The sequence below is a fragment of the Cebus imitator genome, unplaced genomic scaffold (assembly GCF_001604975.1).
Source record: "Cebus imitator isolate Cc_AM_T3 unplaced genomic scaffold, Cebus_imitator-1.0 Scaffold296, whole genome shotgun sequence".
NCBI lineage: Eukaryota > Metazoa > Chordata > Mammalia > Primates > Cebidae > Cebus > Cebus imitator.
Genome location: NW_016107611.1, coordinates 1,855,941 through 1,876,473, shown reverse-complemented (window position 1 = coordinate 1,876,473; position 20,533 = coordinate 1,855,941). Strand labels below are relative to the sequence as shown.

The window sequence follows — 20,533 nt, the reverse complement described above, 5'->3', positions numbered from 1 at the left end:
ACCGTCAGTAGCTTTTCAGCTGCGCCGTCTTTTTCAAACCGGACTTTGTTTTACTGATTGCTCGGGACGCGCTCCACCAGCCTGCACCTGGAGAGGTCGCTGCGGCCCTCCTCATCGCAAACTATTTTCTCTGCCACTCCGATCTCTGACTATCGTTACTAATTTCCCCCTCCGGAGTATCAAAAACCGCTCCAAAAGATGGAGAAAAACTCGACACAGTTCTGGGATATTGGCAGTTTGGAAATTACCCTGGATTTCTCCCTTTCAGTTGCTTACTCATTCAGTCATTTGCTCACGCGTTTATTTAATCACGCATGCACTTATTAATCAAATACTTGCTCATTTGTTCATCTGTCAGTTACTCAAATCAGACAAGCATTTGCTGAAGACACAGCTGTGGTGACAGCCCTGGCCTTGGTCTCCTGGTGCACTCACCCAGTGAGAGACAAACATTAAGCCATCATGTAATTACACATTTAATTAACAACTACAAAGAGGATAAGGGCTGCAAAGGAAACAGAACAGTGAGGCCCTCTCATAAGGAGAACTGAGCTCATAAGGTGTCACGGGAACATTAGAGCAGACACTTGAAGGATGAGAGGCGGAGTATTATGGGATATTGAGGGATCAGAGTGACCCCAATCAAGATGATGGGGGTAATGATAGTTGCACCTTCACTCTGCACTTAGCGCAGGCAGGCACAAGCCTTGCAACTCCTCAGAACGGCCCCATCATAACAGCCCCATTCTACAGATGAGGAAATGGAGGCTCAGGGAGATGAAGTCTCTTGTCCAAGGCAACCCAGTCTTTTTTCTTTTCTGTTTCTGTTTTTTTTTTGTTGTTTTTACTTTTAAAACTGAAGCCGGGTGCAGTGGCTCATGCCTGTAATCCCAGCACTTTGGGAGGCCAAGGAGGGTGGATCACAAGGTCAGGAGATTGAGACCATCCTGACCAACATGGTGAAACCCTGTCTCTACTAAAAATACAAAAATTAGCTGGGTGTGGCGGTGCGGGTCTGTGATCCTAGATACTCAGGAGGTTGAGGCAGGAGAATTTCTTGAACCCGGGAGATGGAGGTTGCAATGAGCCAAGATCATGCCACTGCACTCCAGTCTGGGCAACAGAGCAAGACTCTTTCTTGAACAAAAACAAAAGCAAAAAGAAACCAAAAACTTACTCCTCAAGCCGGGCGCAGTGGCTCACGCCTGTAATCCTACCACTTTGGGAGGCTGAGGTGGGTGGATCACCTGAGGTCAGGAGTTCAAGACCAGCCTGGCCATCATGGTGAAACCCCATCTTTAAATAAAATTAAAAAAAAAAAATTGCTCCTTGTAGAGCAAGGCTAACTCATAGGCAGTGTTGTTTGTTTGTTTGTTTGTTTTGCGAGGGGGTGGGGGGCAGGCAGGGTCTCGTTCTGTCACCCAAGGTGAAGTGAAACGATATGATCATGGCCCACTACAGCCTCGAAGTCCCTGGCTCGAGCAATCCTCTCATCTCAGCCTCCTGAGCAGCTGGGACCACAGGTGCATACCACTACTCCTACCCTCACTCAGACCACCTGGCCCATGCTATTTATTACTGCTTTGTATTTGCCTTCCCAAGCCTGCTACTCACCACGCCCCAATTGTCTTGCCTCTTCAATGTCTGCTGAATCCGTCCCCTCCTCTCTGTCCCATGTCCCTGGCCCTGTTCTAGACTCCCTTCCCCCTGGGGGTCCCCACCCCACCTCCTCCCTGGTTTCCTGCTCAGTCTCACTTCTCTCCCTTCCAGTCACCCTGCAGTCACTCTCAGTCTGGGACCAGAGGGGTCTTTCCTAAATCACAAACCTGCTCCTGCCTCTGTCATGTTCAAAACCAGCCATGGCTCCCCAGTGCTCTGAAGAGATCTAAACTCCTTAGCTGGGAATGTCATCATAATACCTGCAGAATCTGGTCTCTACTAGCCCCTCTTTCAACATCTGTGGCTGGCTCCAGTCCTCATGAACCTCTAAGTTTTCTCTTTTTTTTTTGAGATGGAGTCTCACTCTGTTGCCCAGGCTGGAGTGTAGTGGCACTATCTTGGATCACTGCAACATCAGCCGTCTGTGTTCAAGTGATTCTCCTGCCTCAGCCTCCTGAGTAGCTGGGATCACGGGTGCCTGCCACCACGCCTGGCTAATTTTTGTGTTTTTTAGTAGAGACAGGGTTTCACCATGTTGGCTAGGCTGGTCTTGAACGTCTGACCTCAAGTGATCCATCCGCCTTGGCCTCCCAAAGTGCTGGGATTACAGGAGTGAGCCACCGCATCCAGCCCTCTAAGTGTTCTGAATGTATCAAGCCTTCTCCCCACCAACAGATCTTTGCCTGTGCTATTTTCTTGGTCTCAGCTTTTTTCTAGTTCTTTCTATACTCTCTATTTATCCTCTAGGACTCAGCTCAGCTGGCCCCTCCTCCAGAAAGTTTTTCCTGACTCCCAGTCCAAGCTAGGTGTGTCCCTGCTCTGCTTCCCTAGCCCCGTGGGCTCCCCCAACCCCATCCACTTTACGTTGTCCCTGACTGGAATAGGGTGTGTGTCCCCCAGTGGACTGTGAGCCCCAGGAGGGCAGAACCTGACGCTCAGTCCCTGCAGTGCCTCCAACACTGCCCGGCACAGTTGGGTCAGTGCCTAGCACATTTTTTTGAATGCATTAATAAATGGAATTCCATCATGACAGCTGCCCTTGCTTATTCATTTACCAACGCGTCTGAGCAACCGCTGTACCCCACCTCAATTCCCAGAGGACTTGCTGTTATGCAAATGAGAGAGGGCTTGGATTTTGCAATGGGGATGGCTCCGCTCTATCTTTGAACAACAACAAAAAAATGACAATATATTTCCTTTGGTTGGTCTTGGGTTGGCCCCAGTAGTGGTCATATGAAAACAAGAGGAAACACATCTTCAGTGTAGTGATTGCAGTTTTTGTAGTTGCAATTTGTTAAAAAACAACAGCGACAAAAAACAAGATGACTCCTCATTCTTAGCCTGAGTAGTCTTTAGTAGTTTGCTGTGCAAGTTTCTCAAGATCCTTTTCTCTTTTTTTCTTCTCAACATAGTGAAATGGGTTTGGGGTGAGGGAGCGGGTCTCACTATTTTGCCCAGGCTGGCCTCCTACCTTGGCCTCCCAAAGAGCTGGGATTACAGGTGCAAACCACTGTGCCCGGCCCATTAAGCTTCTGTGTGTAGTTTATCTCCTTAGTATCTGTTTTTTTTTTTTTTTTTTTTTTTTTTTTTTTTTTTTTTTTTTGAGACCGAGTTTCGCTCTTGTTACCCAGGCTGGAGTGCAATGGCACGATCTCGGCTCACCGCAACCTCCGCCTCTTGTTACCCAGGCTGGAGTGCAATGGCACGATCTTGGCTCACCGCAACCTCCGCCTCCTGGGTTCAGGCAATTCTCCTGCCTCAGCCGGGACTACAGGCATGCGCCACCATGCCCAGCTAATTTTTTGTATTTTTAGTAGAGACGGGGTTTCACCATGTTGACCAGGATGGTCTCGATCTCTTGACCTCGTGATCCACCCGCCTCAGCCTCCCAAAGTGCTGGGATTACAGGCGTGAGCCACCGCGCCCGGCTAGTATCTGCTTTTAACCCTTTGAGTATACAAGCTCCATCGCCAGGAGACCTCTGTCACCTTCAGTCTAAATTTCTGCCCCCTGACTTTTTTTTTTTTTTTTTTAGACAGAGTTTCACTCTGTTGCCCAGGATGGAGTGCAGTGGCGCGATCTCGGCTCACTGCAACCTCCACCTCCTAGGTTAAAGCAATTCTCCTGCCTCAACCTCCCAAGTAGCTGGGATTACACATGTACACCACCACACCAGGCTAATTTTTGTAAATTTTGTAGAGACAGGGTTTCACCATCTTGGCCAGGCAGGTCTCAAACTCCTGACCTCCAGTGATCCGCCCATCTCAGCCTCCCAAAGTGCCGGGATTACAGGTGTGAGTCACTGTGCCTGGGAGGTACTGCCTGTGTGTACAGGAAGTCCTTCTGACTATCTACCTTCCTTTCAGCCAGCTGTAGCCCCATTAACTAGCAGGAGTTCCTGCATGGGTGTGTGTGCATGTGTGTGATCTGTGTGTGTGTGTGTGTAGTCCTTCCAACAATCTAACCTCACCCCCTCTTAGTAAAAGGAAGTCAGGCAGGGGGCATCAGGAGGAAATAAACACTGCACCCTGGTGATGGCGTTTTTAAGAGCTTTTTATTGGCAACAGTGCAGAACCAAGGGAGAGGGGACGGCCCATCGCCAGTCTGTCCCAGCCTCCCCCCGGGGTCAGGTGCAAAATACAAAAAGAGAACCACAAATACAGCAGGGGGTGGGGGGGCCAGGAATTCATTGAATTGTGATTGGCAGGGGCAGGCCCTGCTCACATTCTCACACTCGCACCCAGAATGCTCACAGATTGTATAAATCTACGATCCCTCGGGTTTACTCACAGAAAGTAAAATCTCATGTCCCCAGTGAACCCAGAGTCAGACAACAACTGGGGCATCCACAGGGACAGTCACAAAGGGGACAAGTGGAAATGGTCAGATGAACATAGGCGGGGAGAAAAGATGGAGGGAGAGAGACCGTCAGGAATGATCAGAGGGGCCGGGATGATCAGAAAAGGGTCAGCCGGAGACAGGCTGAGCCAGAGTTTTCTAGAAGCATTTCCAATTCAACGGCTTGCTTTGAGGGCCAACATGACCTAGGCCGAGGTTGCAGAAGCGCTCACACACTCACGCACACGCGCACGCACACACACACCCATATATAATATATTTATTTATACATAATAGATATAATTGCCTTTCAGAAACCAGTAAAGGGATAAATAGCTACGGAATGGGTCTGGGATCGGGATGGGAGACTGGTGACAAGGGGCACGTGGAATGTTTTTCATGCAGCACGGATGGAGGGCGGCGTGGCCCACCCCCCCATATTAAAAAATATAAATTTGCCTCATAAAGAAATCCTCATGAGATGAAGCACAGGGAACGGCGGGGTGGAAGAGCTAAAACCAGGGTTGGGGCTGGGGGGACTTGGGCATGGGATCGTGAGATTCCAGCCCCATGAGTTTGCCAGTCCAAAAATATTGGGAATCTAGGGGTACTAAAGCCTCAGCCCTGAAATCTTCTCCGGAAAAATGTCACACCCCCTTGCTCCCTTCCTAGAGAGGATGTGGGGGCCGAGGGATGGGAGAAGGTGGCGTCCTAGGCTGGGGATGGGTCAGGGGCCTTGAAAAAAAAGGCCAGGGCTTAGGGCTGAGGGTCCTGAGGAGAGAGAGAGAGGCCACATAGATGGAGGACTGTCATCCCCTTCTCAGTTTTGTCCCACCCCCTTGAGTCTAACTCACTGTTGAGGGGAGGGAGAAGGGGGATGGATGGAGAGGAGACTGAGGAGAGGCTTTAGGGAGTGGGGTACATTATTCCTCCAGAGGGGTGCTGCCCCATCCAGCTGCACCCCACAATCTGGCCAACTCATTTCACAGTATAAATCACTCCAGGAGGACGGCATCACAGCACCCCCTGCTGCCTGAAATCAGAGCGGCCCAACGAGGAAGGCCAGGAGGGTCAGCTGGCAGGGGCGAGGGGCTTGGGATAACACTGTCATCAGAAACAGGGCTGGGGGCTGATTTCGGGGTGGGGAGCCTTAGGAGGCCAGAGATTCCAATCAGAGCCAGTTTTCCTGGGAGGGCGTGGCTAGACAGTCAGGGAAGGACGTTCACATTTCAAAAAAAGTCTGGGCGGGGTGAGATTATTCAGGGGGGCATCGAATTCCCTTTAAGGGGGGGCTCAATTCTGCCCAGAGGGAAAGAGGATCTAACCCCATGGAAATGTGGGATAAATAAGCTAAAGTCGGGAGTACAGGTGAAACCAACCTAGGCACCCCCCTAAAAGGGTGGGTGTAGGAGACACTGGGTAGGGGGTGGCATTCTTCCTTGTTGAGCCTCTCTGGAGAGGACTCCAGCCCGCCCCCTCAGCCCACCTCCCACCCCGTCCCCTCATCCTCACACAGGACTGCCCGAAGGTGGGCGTCACCCCAACTCCCTCCCCACCCATCCCCAGAGCTTAGGTTGACCTCAGAGAGCCAACAGGCAGCTGGGGGTGTCCATCCCCTTCCCACCCCCTGCCCCCAAAGTCACCAGCTCTCCGGACTCGCCGGGGCACAGAAACAAGAGGCTGGACAAAATACAACGAATCCTCCTGTCCGATGGCATGGCGCAGCGGCCGTAGAGGGTCAGACGGAGGAGCCAGGGAGGCCGCACGCCCACTTTGTCTCTTCCCCTCTCTCTCCTCCTCCTCCTCTTCCAAGTCTCTCTCCCTCGTGTGTTTGTTTGTTTTGTGTGTCTAAAGAGTTCACAGAGCAAGGAGGGAGGGCGAGTTCAGGGGATCGGAAGGCTGGTCACTGCCGCTGGTGCGCTGGGCGCCGGGGAACGCGGAGACCTCCGGGCAGGTGAGGACAAACGAAGAAGTGTACGAAGGGTTAACAACGGGGAAGGGGTCGCCGAGGACTTGAACTTCACTGTGTGTAAAGAGAGAAGCTGTCAGGTTGGGGGGTGCGTCTTGGCTGGTCTGGAAGGGCAGGGGCGGTGGTGGCGGGGGCGGCAGCAGCCAGCTGAAGCCATCTTCCTTAGCCGGTGCTGAGCCCGGCAAATCTCTCACCTCCGCCAGCGGGCCCGGCCCGGGCCCCTCATCGTAGGGGATCTTGCAGCCCGGTTTGTGGGCCACCAGCACAAACTCCAGACGTTCCTTCTCCTTTTGGAGCTCGGCGATCTCCGACTCCAGTTCTGCTTTTTCTTCCTCCAACTGATCTGTCTCCTGAGGCCGGGGAGGCCAGGTCACCGAAGAGAAGGGAAGGAGAATAAAGCATGTCAGTGACTGGGAAACTCGGGTCATGGCTCCCCTGGATTTGCTGCTGGAAGGCAGCCCCTAGCTGAGAGCAAACACCCCCCTGAGATGGAATCCTGGTGGCCGTGGGATTTGGGGCAAGGGTCTTGCCTTCTAGGAGCCTCAGTCTCCCCCATCTGTCCAAAGGATAGTAGGGAAGGGGCCAGGTTTATGGGGAAGTCTCTCCTGTGCAGGAGGCATGCAGAAGTTTGTTGAATGAATGAACAATCGTTATGTGGTTGGTTTTGTTTTCTTTTTGAGACAGTCTCGGTCTGCCCCCCAGGCTGGAGTGCAGTGGTGCAATCATGGCTCACTGCAGCCTGGACTTCCTGGGTTCAAGGGATCCTCCCACCACAGCCTCCAGAGTAGCTGGGACTACAGTGGTGCGCACAACCACACCCAGCTAATTTTTTTTTTTTTTTTTTTTTGGGAGGTAGGGACAAGGTCTCCCTATCTTGCTCAGGCTGGTATCGAACTCCTAGACTAAGCGATCCTCCTGCCTTGGCCTCTCAAAGTGCTGGGATCACAGGCATAAGCCACCGTTATGTGATTTTAATGTGTCCACTTCTATTACCCCTCCCTCTCAACCTCCCCGGGAAGAGCAGGAAAGTTGACAATTCCCTTGTTCCCTCAAGAAGTAACAGCTCACTCTGCAGGCACACCGAAGGAACTCTCAGACCACGGGTGGGTGTAGGAAGGGAGTGGGTTTTGGGGGATGCCACCAGCACCAGGAGAACTGTGGGTAGCTAGGGCAGGAGGTGGAATAATTTCATTTCACAGGCTCTCCAGAATGTTAAGCGTAGAAGGAGCCTGGGAGATTTGATGAGGGTTTGCAGAGATGGAGAAACTGAGGCAAAATGGGTTGTTACTTGCCAAAGACCAGATGGGAGAAATGAGAGGAGCTCCCCTCTCCTCAAGGGCCTCATGTGGCCCCTCGGGATGAAATGAAGGCTAGGAAACTAGGGCACGGGGTCAGGAAATGGGGAGGGCAGGAGTGGATTTAAGGACGTGGTGGTCTGTGTTCATGCCTGGGGCTACCCCATCTGGCCACACCAGTACCGAGTTCCATATGTGGAATGTGTAGTTCTCAACCCAGGATAAGGGGACAGGTGGAGAGGTGGTCAGAGAATGGGGAGAGAGCTCCCATCACCATCCCCTTTCCCACCCCAGGGCCTGTCCTCACCGCCTGGAGTCGGTCAGTCAGCTCCCTCCGGCGGTTCCTGCATTTAGCTGCTGCTAGTTTATTTCGTTCCCGCCGCACCCTTCGCTTCTCCTCTTCCTCTGGGGTGAGCTGAGTCAGGGAAATGGAGGCCATTAGATTTGGGGGATACAGTGCTCCTCCACCCATTCCAAACCTCTACTTCTTTCAGAACCCCCAGTAGCCAAAAACCAGCCTCCAGTCCTCGATCATGTAGCAAGGATCTTGGGGTTTCTGTAACACGGAGGCCTTAATGGAGCCCCCTCCATTCATGAGAAACTTCCTGCCTCTCTTGCTTCCCCCTACCCAGGCCAAGTCCTGGTGCCCCTTACTCACCGTCTCCTCTCGGGGTCTCCTAGGCCGGGCTCGAGCTGGGCGGGCAGGCCCAGGCCCACTGGTGGTTCCGCTGGTGGAAGGCCCGCCACTGCCACTTGCTCCGCCACTGCTGTAGCCACTTATGCCTGGCGTGGAGTAGCTGGTTCCCGGCATGTCGTAGGGGTCAACGACGGGGGGCTGGGAGGCCAGTGGCTGCCCCTGGGACTGGGCCATGGAAGAGATGAGGGTGGGTTGCACAAGCCACTGGAGATCCTGGCTGGTTGTGATCGCGGTGACCGTGGGCACGAAGGAACCGGGCATTTCCCCGAGACCGGCGCACTCCTACGGGGTGACACATACACACACAGGCGTAGACACACAAACAAAGACACCGACACACACACACCCAACACACATAACACACACCGACCCCGTGAGTGAGCACAGGGTGAGCGAGTGTGGATGTGTGTGTCACAGGGAAAAAGCCACAACACCCACCCTTCCACTACACCGTGACGCAGTGGTTAATGAGAGGATTTCTGCTCAACTGGCTTCTACCTCCTCCTTCTTCCTCGGGGAAAGGTTGCACGGTTCCAGCGGGTGGTGAATCACACCCCGGCTTGGTGACTCTTAGGTGTGGGGGGTGGAGAGGAGGCTGGACACAGCCGGGTGACAGAACCCCCGGGGACGGAGCCACAGCCACACACACAGCCACAACACCCCACCCCCACCCCAGAGACAAGGGGAGGGAGAAGGAGAGGCCTTAGGCCAAGCCTTTCTCTACACTCACTCACACACACACACATCCCTCTGCGCGAGGTCCCATGCAGGGGCGGGGGTCCCAGTAAAAAGGGTGTTTGAAGGACGGGCCTAGGAGTTTAGAACAACGTTTCAAGTTACTGTCTCAGAGTGAGACTGACGACTGACGGGGTAGGGTGAACGGACAGGTAGAGAAAAGTAACCACCGGGGCTCCCTCAGATTGTCGTGGAGGGGGATGGTTCAGGACCTGAGCCCCCCAAGCCTCAGCAGCGCTCATCTCCCCCCTCCCGTAAATGGACTCCTGGCACTGCTCTGAAGGCTTAACTACTCTCTCGGGGGGCGTGGTGAGGGATGGGCTGGCTCGCGGGCCAATCAGCGTCCTGGGAACCCAGAGGGGGCGGAGCTCCTGGAGACCACCTGGCTGGTTGCCCTTTCGTTCGCGGTTCTAGTCCGGTCTTGGGACACACCGCAGGGACCGGGCATCCGGAGCAGACGGAGTGGGAACGTGTGTCTGTGTGTCTGGAGAAGAGGGTGACAGCCACCGTATCTCCCCAAGAAATGCCGGCACACAGACAGACACTCCCTGCTCCTGAGAGCCCAGGGACCAGATCCCCGCAAGGGCCCCGCAGATCCATTGGATCGCAGAAAGCCGCTCTTGTCACGACAGGGATCCCCTCGCTCTGCCTTTCTAGAGGTGCCGAAAAGAGACCCAGCCGCCAAAGAACCACGGGTTCCGGGGACAGAGAGGGGGAAGGAAACTGCACTCTACAAATAGGAAGGGAAAGCTGATTGGCCAAGGCCCGCGCCCCGGCGGCCAATAGAAACGCCGGGCTACCCCCTCCCTTAGCAACGTGGCCCCGGCGTTCCAAAATAGAACGCTCCCGGGACGTCAGGGGCGGGGCGGACGAAGGGGGCGCCGCGCGCCGTGCGTGCCCCGCGTCAGACGGAGGATTCCAGCGCGTCAGCCGTTACGCACGGGTCCCCCGTTACGTCTCCGCGCAGGAGGCGGAGGCAGCGCGACCGAGGGTTCCAGGCCCCTCTTCCCGATGGGTGGAGGGCGCCCCGGCACCAAAGTGGGCGCTCCGAAGGAGGAGGAAAGGAAAGGAGGCTACTGGAAGCTTCTTCGGGATTTCCCCCACCTGCCTAACTGCGCTAGCTTCAGGTCAGAAACCCGAGCAGGGGACAGTCCCGGGGGCCGGCTCAAAGTTCTCAGCTCCGCTGCCGCATACACGTTGCACTGAGCGGTGCATCCTCCCTCCCCAGCTCCAAAGCCTACCCTGCCTGCCGCGTTCGTTCGTGCGGCTCCACTCACACAACCAACTGCAAATATCTCTCGACTCTTTGCAGTTTGCAAAGTGCGCTGTGAGCCTTTTCCATCTCAGATCTAGGGTTCTGACGCGTCTTTACGTGGGGATTGGGGGTTATTCTTTTCACCCTTGACTTAAAATATAAAACCTCCAAAGCAGCACCCCTATTATTAAAAACTTACCTGGGAGGCGGCGGCGGTGGGTGGACTGCCGAAGGAGTCCACCGAAGACAGATACTGAGACTCGGCAGAGGGTGAGGAGCTGCACCGGGAGCCGGAGTCGTAGTCTCCGGGAAAAGCCTGAAACATTTCCCTGGGCACAGGGGGGGCCCTGTGACCACGCTGAGGTCGCCGGGAAGCCAAGGCTATGGCCGGGTTGGGGAAGTAAGATGCGAGTCCGGGGTGAGCGGTGGAAGTCCCGCGTGAGCCGAGCGAGTCCTCAAAGTACGCTGTCAGGGGAATCTTGGGGAAGGAGCAGCGTCCCGTTCCAACAATGGTAAAGTTTCTGTGCAGTCTCTCTGCGGTGCCCAGATCCCCACAGGATGCCGCTGTACCTCCTGAAAGTGTAGGCTCCGTAGGACCCGGGGGCAAGGGAGGGGTTGCTCCCCCAGGGGCAGAAAGCGATGTCCCGCTGTACAGAATCAGCTTCAGCTACGGTCTCCTCCGCGCGTCCGGCGGGTCCCACTGGGGGAGGGGAGTTATAAAGAAAACGAAAAAAGTCTGTCCTCCAAAAGAAAAGAAATATCTAGAAGAATCTTTCCAAAAACTTTCTCTCCGGAAAAAAAAAATTAACGAAATTTCTTAACCCCCAAGAAGAACCACAATAATCAAGTTTCTAAGTCCTGGCTCCGCGTGTTCTTGCCGTGGCCGTAGCTCTCAGTCTTATGAATGAAGCAGACCCGCCAGCCTGTATTTATTTGCCGGGACCCGCCCCCCTGCTTACGTCACCCGCCCCTTGCTGGACAAACTTCCCGAAGTCTCCGGCCCAGCCAAATCGAATCCCGCACCTTCCAGCGAGAGGTCTGTTCTGGACTCGATCTGGTCACTCGCACGACCCTCGGAGCCCTGGGGGTCTCGGGGGCTGCGTTCCGGGCCACTCGGCGGGAGGAGATCCCGGCCCCGCCTCTCCGGAGTTCCTGTGACGCAATTAGCCATATAAGGAGCTCGGCCGGCGCGGCGGAGTGTTTGTTTGGTATCCTAGCAATGACGTCAGAGGGAATCCCTCGCTCGCTAGCGCGCACCCGGCGCCCCGCCCGCGCCTGCGCAGTGCCACGCCGCCCTGGGGGCTGGTATTAATAGGCGCTTAGACTAGCCCCGGAGGGTCCCCGCAGACCTGGGCGGGGAAGACCCCAGCCTGCAGGTCCCCCTCGCTTCTGGCGCCCCCACCCACCCTGTTCTACGGCTGGTGCAGCGCCACCATTCGAGAAGAGATCTCCAAAAGGAGACGCTGGTTAGTGTGGTGTGGTCACGTAGGTGGGGAAACTGAGTCCCGAGCGGGCTGTGATGCCCAGGTGAAAGTGGAGGTAGTGGTGGGATTCCAAAACTCGTCCCAGTTTCTATCTTGATCCGCTGTGCGAGCTTAGGAAATGTTTTCCCTCTGAGCTTTAGCTTTAGTCTTAGCGGCTGGGCAAAGGATGTGTGCCTTGGACCCTGCTGGCCTCCCTGCTCCGGCGTTTGGGAGGCTTGCGGGTTTGGAGGGGATGGGGAATGAAACTAAGGGAGAAGCCTCTCTTCTGATGGTGTTGGGAGCCTCTTTTTCTACCTTTTAATCCCCCCGGAGACAAAGAATGTGTAAGGGGGATGGAGATATTATTATTAATTGCAATACTAATAATAATGAATGCCTTGTATTTGGCACTTGGCAAGCACAGCTCCTGTGCTACGCCTTTCAGAACAAGATTTGTAATCCTTAAAACAGCTCTGGAAGGTTAAGAAAAAAAAATCTTCATTTTATTAAAAAAAAAAAAAAAAAAAAAAAAAAGATACTCAGGTTAAATGACTTGCACAAGATCCCATCACAAGATATTCAAACCCAGAGTTGGCAGACTCCAGAGTTCCTACCCTTTCCGTTTCTTTTCTGATTTCTGAGGACTGCCTGGTTGGATGAAACTCCCTGAAAAACCTGTGTCTGGGAATTGTTTAAATGATAATGGTGATAATAGTAGCTTCCACTTGTCAGGTCTTTCTAAGTTTTACAAACTCCCTCTGACTGCTCTTAGCGTGTATTGTTGCAGTCTACACTCAGAGGGGTACAGCTGGCTACCTGAGCAAACCTAGTTAGCAAATGGGGTTCAAGAGTCTGACTTGGGTTTTTTATTTTATTTACTTATTTATTTTTGACTGAGTCTCACTCTGTTACCCAGACTGGAGTACAGTGGCATGATCTTGACTTACTGCAACCTCCAACCTCCCAGGTTCAAGCAATTCTCCTGCCTCAGCCTCCTGAGTAGCTGGGATTACAGCACACCACCCCACCTGGCTAATTTTTGTGTTTTTAGTAGACATGGGGGTTTCTCCATGTTGGCCAGGCTGGTCTCAAACTCCCAACCTTGGATGATCCTCCTGCCTCGGCTTCCCAAAGTGCTGGGATTACAGGCATGAGCCACCATGCCTGGACTGACTTGGGTATTTCTGAGACCACAGCCCCCAACTCTTAAGCACCCACTGGGAAGAGTGTCACCAGCTACTTCACAAACCTCAGAGATCCCAGCACTTCCCTCCCAGTGCACAGCCTGGCCCAACCCTCAGCACAGAGGAAGATGCACTTTTGAAACATTGGATTTCACAGGTTCAGAGAGGGCAGGGCCTGTCTCAGGGTCACACAGCAAGTCTGTGGCAGAGCCAGGGTGATGGTTCTTAATTTCCAGGGGAGTCCTGATTTCCTGCCCCAACAGTAGGTAGGCTATAGGGAGATGTGGAAGGCTAGAGGGACATGGGGGGCATAGGTAAAGGTTCAAGTTTCCAGACAAAAGTCCAGCCTCAAGTCCACCCCCTACCCTGTTTCCCCACACCCCCTCTGTCTGCCACCAGCCAGGAGGGAGGGGCAGAGACTGGGGTATGACACAGCAGCCACTAGTAGGCAGTGACTCGGCCCCAGCATCAGACAGGGAGTGACCCCTCATTCTCCTGTCCCATCCAAGCCCCTCATCCCCTCCTCCATGGAATAAAGAAACACACAAAGACCTACCCTGGCTGGCCAGAGACTCACACCCAACACAGGTGACACAGAAATCCACACAGCTGCCCACCAGGTCACATGTGGGCACTCAGACGTTCACCCAGAGCCACATAGAAGCAGCTTCACAGACGCATGCCAGCATGTGGAAACACACTGTCATATGGTTACCAACACACACAACACACATCCCTACACACACAAGAAGACATAAGGTTCAGTTGTACAGCTAAACACGAACAGGGACAGACCCCCAAAACTCACAGAGACCCCTAGACCTTTACTACAGATGCACATATGATCTCACACACTGAAACACATACACCACTCAGAGATCAAGAGAGCAACACACACACATATACACACACACATATACACACACAGACCAACAACCACACATCCTGCAGATGGATTTATGTAAAGATCTTCACACAACCATAACAAGAGCTAATTCTTCCCAAGAGCTTATATTAACTTATTTAATTCCTACAACACCCCTGTGAGGTACAAATGGTCACTTTACAGGAAGGGAAACAGAGGCCCAGAGACGTGAAGTCATACACCCAGAGTCACACAGCAAGTAAGCAGCAAAGCTGGAATAACACCCTGCAGGGTGTCAGGCTTCAAAGTCTGTGCTTTCAACTATTATTATTATTTGAGATAGAATCTTGCTCTGTCATTCAGGCTAGAGTGCAGTGATGCAATCATAGTTTACTGTAACCTCGAACTCCTGGCCTCAAGCAATCCTCCTGCCTCAGCCTCCCAAGTAGCTAACACTATAGGTGCACACTACCATGCTCGACTAATTTTTTTTTTCTTTTAAGGACGAGTCTCACTTTTTCACCCAGGCTGGAGTGCAATGACATGATCTTGACTCACTGCAACCTCCGGTTTAAGCAATTCTCCAGCCTCAGCCTCCCCAGTAGCTGGGATTATAGGCATGTTCCACCACACCTGGCATTTTTAGTAGAGACAGGGTTTCACCCTGTTGGCCAGGCTGGTCTCAAACTCCTGACCTCAAGTGATCCACCCGCCTCGGCCTCCCAGAGTGCTGGGATTACAGGCGTGAGCCACCGTGCCTGGCCTAATTTTTTTGTTAAAAAAATTTTGGGGGGGCACTACATCCCACCTCATGAGACTGGTTGAGAGATTTCTTAAGGCTCCTGACAGATTGTAGGTGCTGTTTTTTTTACTAAAACAAAGTCTTGGCCGGGCGCAGTGGCTCATGCCTGTAATTGCAACACTTTGGGAGGCCCAGGTGGACGGATCATGAGGTCAAGAGATCGAGACCATCCTGGCCAACATGGTGAAACCCCGTCTCTACTAAAAATACAAAAATTAGCTGGGCATGGTGGTGCACGCCTGTAGTCCCAGCGACTTGGGAGGCTGAGGCAGGAGAATCGCTTTAACCTAGGAGGCAAACGTTGCAGTGAGCTGAGATCACACCACTGCACTCCAGCCTGGTAACAGAGAGAGACTCCGTCTCAAAAACCAAACAAACAAAAAGTCTTCCTGACCTTTATACATGTACACCCTCCTGACCCATATCTGTAGGTCACTTAAATTTATCATAGGCCCTAGGCACTGTGCCCCTGGGCCTGGGAGAGAAGTTGGCCCTGGAGACAGACGTACACACACACACCCGTACTCACAGACATGACAAACATACCTGCTCGAAGAGCATGGAGTGGGTAAGTCAAGTTCTTCTCCATAAGGCTCAATCCTTGCTAGGTGTGGTGGCTCATGCCTATAATCTCAGCACTCTGGGAGGCTCAGGTGGGCAGATCACTTGAGCCCAGGAGTTCGAGGCCAGCCTGGACAACAATGGCAAAACCCCATCTCTACTAATAATATAAAAACTAGCTGGGTGTGAAGGCATGTGTCTATAGTCCCAGCTATTTGGGAGGCTGAGGTGAGAGGATCGCTTGAGCCTGGGAGGGCGAGGCTGCAGTGAGCCATGCTTATGCCACTGCACTCCAGCGTGGGTGACAAAGTAAGACCCTGTCTCAAAAATAATAATAATAAGGCTGGGCGCGGTGGCTCACGCCTGTAATCTCAGCACTTTGAGAGGCCAAGGTGAGTGGATCACAAGGTCAAGAGATCGAGACCATCCTGGCCAACATAGTGAAACCCCATCTCTAGTAAAATACAAAAAAATTAGCTGGGCATGGTGGCGCCTGCCTGTAGTCCCAGCTATTCAGGAGGCTGAGGCAGTAGAATTGCTTCAACCTGGGAGGCGGAGGTTGCAGTGAGCCAACATTGTGCTACTGCACTCTAGCCTGGGTGACAGAATGAGCCTCTGTCTCAAAAATAATAATAATAATAATAATAATAAATAAAATAAAATAAAAAGCTCCTCTTGAAAGGAGAGCTTCCAGGAGGAGGAGGACTTGAGCGTGAGGAGAGGGCTGGATCTCCGCTCTGGCTTCCAAGGGCTCAGCTCTGCTTAGGAGAGATGGGTGGGGGAGCCTTAGCCTTCTGCCCCCACCAGGGTGGAGGTGGGTGACAGTGCCCACGCTGGCCTTCCTCAGAGTATCCTGTAAACAGCTCCAGGTAGAGTCTGTGAAGGCCAGCCACAGCACGGTCTTCTCATCTTCCTTTGGCCAAACCCCTGTTCATCTGTTCCTCAGTTTCCCCATCTGTAGAGCAAGAAGGTTGAGTGACAGCGGTCTATTAAATTCCTTTCCAGTTCTGAAATTTAGCAATACAGAGGAGGAGGAGGGCTGGGTGTGGTGGCTCACGCCTGTAATCCCAGAACTTTGGGAGGGTTAGGCAGGAGGCTCGCTGGAGGCCAGGAGTTCAAGACCAGCCTGGGCAACATAGTGAGACCCCATCTCTACAAGAAATTTAAAAATTAGCTGGGCATGATGGTACATGCCTGTAGTCCCAGCTACTTGGGAGGCTGAGGCAGGGGCATCACCTGAGCCCTGAGAGATTGAGGATGCAGGAAGATATGACCGTACCACTGCACTCCAGCCTGAGCAACAGCGTGAGACCCTGTTCCCCACCCCCCCCAAAAAAAAATAGAAAGGAGGAAGAGGAGCTGCTGAAAGCAAGCACTTAAGAAGCTGTGCTTAGCGCTTTCACACCCATCATCTCAGTTAATCCTCACTCCACGTCAGTCCCCTACGTGGATTCTGTTTTGAGCTCCTTGAACAGAAAAGGAAACTGAGGTACAGGGAGGTTAAGCCAGAGAGCAGCGCTTCTCAATTCGTGGTGACCACAAATTGCCTGGAGAGCCGGCAGATCTGCTGTGGTCATCTTTTTTCTTTTATTTATTTATTTATTTATTTTATTTATTTATTTTTTTGAGACGGAGTTTCGCTCTTGTTATCCAGGCTGGAGTGCAATGGCGCGATCTCAGCTCACCGCAACCTCCGCCTCCCGGGTTCAGGCAATTCTCCTGCCCCAGCCTCCTGAGTAGCTGGGATTACAGGCACGCGCCACCATGCCCAGCTAATTTTTTGTATTTTTAGTAGAGACGGGGTTTCACCATGTTGACCAGGATGGTCTCGATCTCTTGACCTCGTGATCCACCCGCCTCGGCCTCCCACAGTGCTGGGATTACAGGCTTGAGCAACCGCGCCCGGCTGCTCTTTTATTTATTTTTTAATATTTATGTGTTTATTTGAGTTGGAGTCTTGCTCTTGTTGCCCAGGCTGTAATGCAATGGTGCAATCTCGTCTCACTGCAAACTCCACCTCCTGGATTCAAGTGATTCTCCTCCCTTAGCCTCCTGAGTAGCTGGGATTACAGGCTTGTGCCACCACCCTGGCTAATTTTGTATTTTTAGTAGAGATGGGGTTTCTCCATGTTGGTCAGGCTGGTCTCGAACTCCCAACCTCAGGTGATCCACCCACTTCAGCCTTCCAAAGTGCAGGGATTACAGGGGGTGAGCTGCTATGCCTAGTGTATTATTTTATTTTTTATTTTTAAATTTTAATTATTATTATTATTTTTTTGCCTGAACATAGCTGTAACCTGTTCTATTTTATTTTAAGATGGAGGTTTGCTCTTGTCACCCAGGCTGGAGTGCAATGGTGCAATCTCTGCTCACTGCAACCTCTGCCACCCGAGTTCAAGTGATTCTCCTACCTCGGCCTCCCAAGTAGCTGGGATTACAGGTATGTGCCACCACACTTGGCTAATTTTTATATATTTTTAGTGAAGACGGGGTTTTAACATGTTGGCCAGGCTAGTCTCAAACTCTTGACCTCAGGTGATGCACCCACCTTGGCCTCCGAAAGTGCTGGGATTACAAGGCTGAGCCATGGCACCCAGCCTATTATTATTTTTAAGATGGAGTCTTGCTCTGTTGCCTAGGCTGGAGTGCAATGACACAATCTTGGTTCACTGCAACCTCCACCTCCTGGGTTCAGGTGATTCTCTTGCCTCATCCTCCCGAGTAGCTGGGATTACAGGCGTGTGCTACCATGCCTGGCTAATATTTTTGTATTTTCAGTAGAGACAGGGTTTCACCATGTTGGCCAAGCTGGTCTCAAACTCCTGGCCTCAAATGATCCACCTGCCTCAGCCTCCCAAACTGTTGGGATTACAGGTGTGATCCACCTCAGCCGGCCATCTTCTGCATTTTCAGCAAGCCCCCTGGTGGTGCGGAAACTGTGGCTCCAGGGACACCCCCTGGGAGGAGCCAGGTCTTCGGGTTTCTGAGACTCCAGAGGAGGGGAGGGGCATGTTCATGAATGTGCATGCACTGCCGGTGTGTGTTGGACTGTTGTGCCTGTGACCTCTGGGAGGGCAGATCCAGGCTGATTTAGTAAGGTCTGCCTCCTTGGTGCTCAGCATTGAATAGTGAGTGTGACTGGGTGGCTAAGCTGCCCCACATGGAGCAATCCCGAGAGCCTCCTGGAGGAGACATCCGTGGAGTTTCATCTCTACTAAATATACAAAAATTAGCTGGATGCAGTGGTACACACCTGTAATCCCAGGTACTTGGTGCTGAGGCATGAGAATCTCTTGAATCCAGGAGGCAGACAGAGGCTGCAGTGAGCTGAGATCACACCACTGCACTCCATCCTGGGTGACAGAGTGAGACTCTGTCTCAAAAAAAAAAAAAAAAAAAGGAATAAATGCTGAGTAAATGGATCTTCACCATTCATTCATTTATTCATTCCTAGGCTCTAACAGGCTCTCAAACAGAAACATATCTGGGCCTCTCTTCTGCCATGAAGACAGAGACAGATACATACATAGACAGGCTGAGATGTCCACCTACACACCCTGAGGTACACACCAATTTACAGATCTCAACAGGCACACGCCTTTCACCTTTGTCTGCGCAGGTACCTGATGACTGTTTATTTTTGTTTTTGCTTTCGTTTTGAAACAAGGTCTTGCTCTGTCACCTAGGCTGGAGTGCAGTGATGCAATCTCAGCTCACTACAGTCTCCACCTTCCAGGCTCAAATGATCCTCCTGTCTAGGCCTCCCAAAGTGCTGGGATTACAGGTATGAGCTACCGTGCCCAGTGGCACGATGACTATTTGAACACACAATCACACACATACAGCAAAGCATGTGCAGTTGCGCATACACATAACATAGGTGTTTACACCCCAAATACACAGTAAATGACACACACCTTTGTCTACATAGACACACAGCTACACACGCACACAAATGGGTAGAGCTAGGACCACCACTGTCACCACTGTCGCAGTGATATCCTCAGAGCTGTGGATTTGAAGAATTTCTTTTTTTTTTTTTTTTTGAGACAGGGTCTCCCTCTGTCACCCAGGCTGGAGTGTGGTGGTGCATTGTCAGCTCACTGCAGCCTCCACCTCCCAGGCTTAGGGGATCCCCCTGCCTCAGCCCCCCAAGTAGTATCTGGGACTACAGATGCCCGTTGCCATGCCCAGCTAATTTTTGTATTTTTTGTAGAGACAAGTTCTCACTATGTTGCCCAGGCTGCTCTAGAATTCCTGAACTTAAGTGATCCACCCGCCTGGGCCTCCCGAAGTGCTAATGCTACAGGCCTGAGCCACTGCTCCCGGCCTATGTGAAGAATTTCTTAGATATCCATACAGGCATGTGTGTGAAGGTTCACTCACAGTCACGCCGGTATTAAGAGCTCCACTGAAATCTACAGAAAGAGGCACTCCAGGCACACAGATACACAGAATCACACACCCAACTTCCACTGCCATGCAGTCTCTTCCACACTCACAACTACACACACACATGGGATTAACATATATGGGCATGTGCAGAGTGAGGCACACACACAGGTGCTGACACAGAGCTAAGCAAAGAGGCACCCTCAGTTGCAGACTTGTTCCAGGCTGTGGCTAGGAGTTATGGTCACTGTGTGGACTGTCTCTCACCCACCCCCAACCCAGAGTGCACACCATGTGCAACTGACTACACCCACTCCAGGCATTGGGTGGCAAGAGGCTGGAGTAAGCCAGGAGGACTTCCTGGTGGAGGCAGATCTAGACAATCATCATCTAGTTCTGAAGAGTTATGAGTGAGAAGGAAGTCCCTGAAACACTCTCTCCCTACTACAGACATATATAACTAAAGAAGAGACAGCAGGAAGGACTACAGGGAGGTAATAAGTAGAACTGGACCGAGGCAGTGAGGGTGACTTTTTGGAGGCCTTCCTAGTTGGACTTAGGGATAAAAATAATATGTGCTTGACCAGTCACGGTGGCTCACACCCGTAATCCCAGCACTTTGGGAGGCGTAGGCGGGTGGATCACCTGAGGTCTGGAGTTTGAGACCAGCCTGACCAACATGATGAAACCCTCTCTCTACTAAAATTACAAAAATTAGCTTGGCATGGTGGTGGGCACCTGTAATCCCTGCTATTTAGGAGGCTGAGGCAGGAGAATCTCTTGAACCTGGGAGGTAGAGGTTGCAGTGAGCCAAGATC

At 52.3% G+C, this 20,533-nt stretch overlaps 1 protein-coding gene across 4 annotated transcripts; it reads right to left on the bottom strand.

Moving 5' to 3' along the window:
* Positions 1–4,196: 4,196 nt before the first annotated feature.
* FOSB (FosB proto-oncogene, AP-1 transcription factor subunit) lies at positions 4,197–11,758 on the bottom strand. Of its 4 annotated transcripts, none has more exons than XM_017502477.2 (4): positions 10,648–11,752; positions 8,420–8,623; positions 8,069–8,176; positions 4,197–6,816 (listed from the first exon to the last, which is right to left on the bottom strand). In XM_017502477.2, exons 1-4 carry the CDS (start codon positions 10,771–10,773, stop codon positions 6,355–6,357), a joined length of 900 nt encoding a protein of 299 aa, XP_017357966.1. In that variant the 5' UTR covers positions 10,774–11,752; the 3' UTR covers positions 4,197–6,354. The 4 variants fall into 4 exon arrangements, with proteins under 4 accessions (XP_017357966.1, XP_017357965.1, XP_017357967.1 ...); XM_017502476.2 differs by having other exon boundaries at positions 8,420–8,740; positions 10,648–11,750; XM_017502478.2 differs by lacking the exon at positions 10,648–11,752 and adding an exon at positions 8,897–10,620 and having other exon boundaries at positions 8,420–8,740.
* Positions 11,759–20,533: the final 8,775 nt, after the last annotated feature.

What these genes read in the sequence shown, in the direction of transcription:
- FOSB (XM_017502476.2), bottom strand. Translation starts at nt 10,773, where the DNA reads ATGTTTCAGGCTTTTCCCGGAGACTACGACTCCGGCTCCCGGTGCAGC. An exon ending in CCACCGCCGCCGCCTCCCAG is followed by an intron (nt 8,741 to 10,647) that starts GTAAGTTTTTAA and finishes GTCACCCCGTAG; the next exon opens with GAGTGCGCCGGTCTCGGGGA. An exon ending in GGAGACCCCGAGAGGAGACG is followed by an intron (nt 8,177 to 8,419) that starts GTGAGTAAGGGG and finishes TCCCTGACTCAG; the next exon opens with CTCACCCCAGAGGAAGAGGA.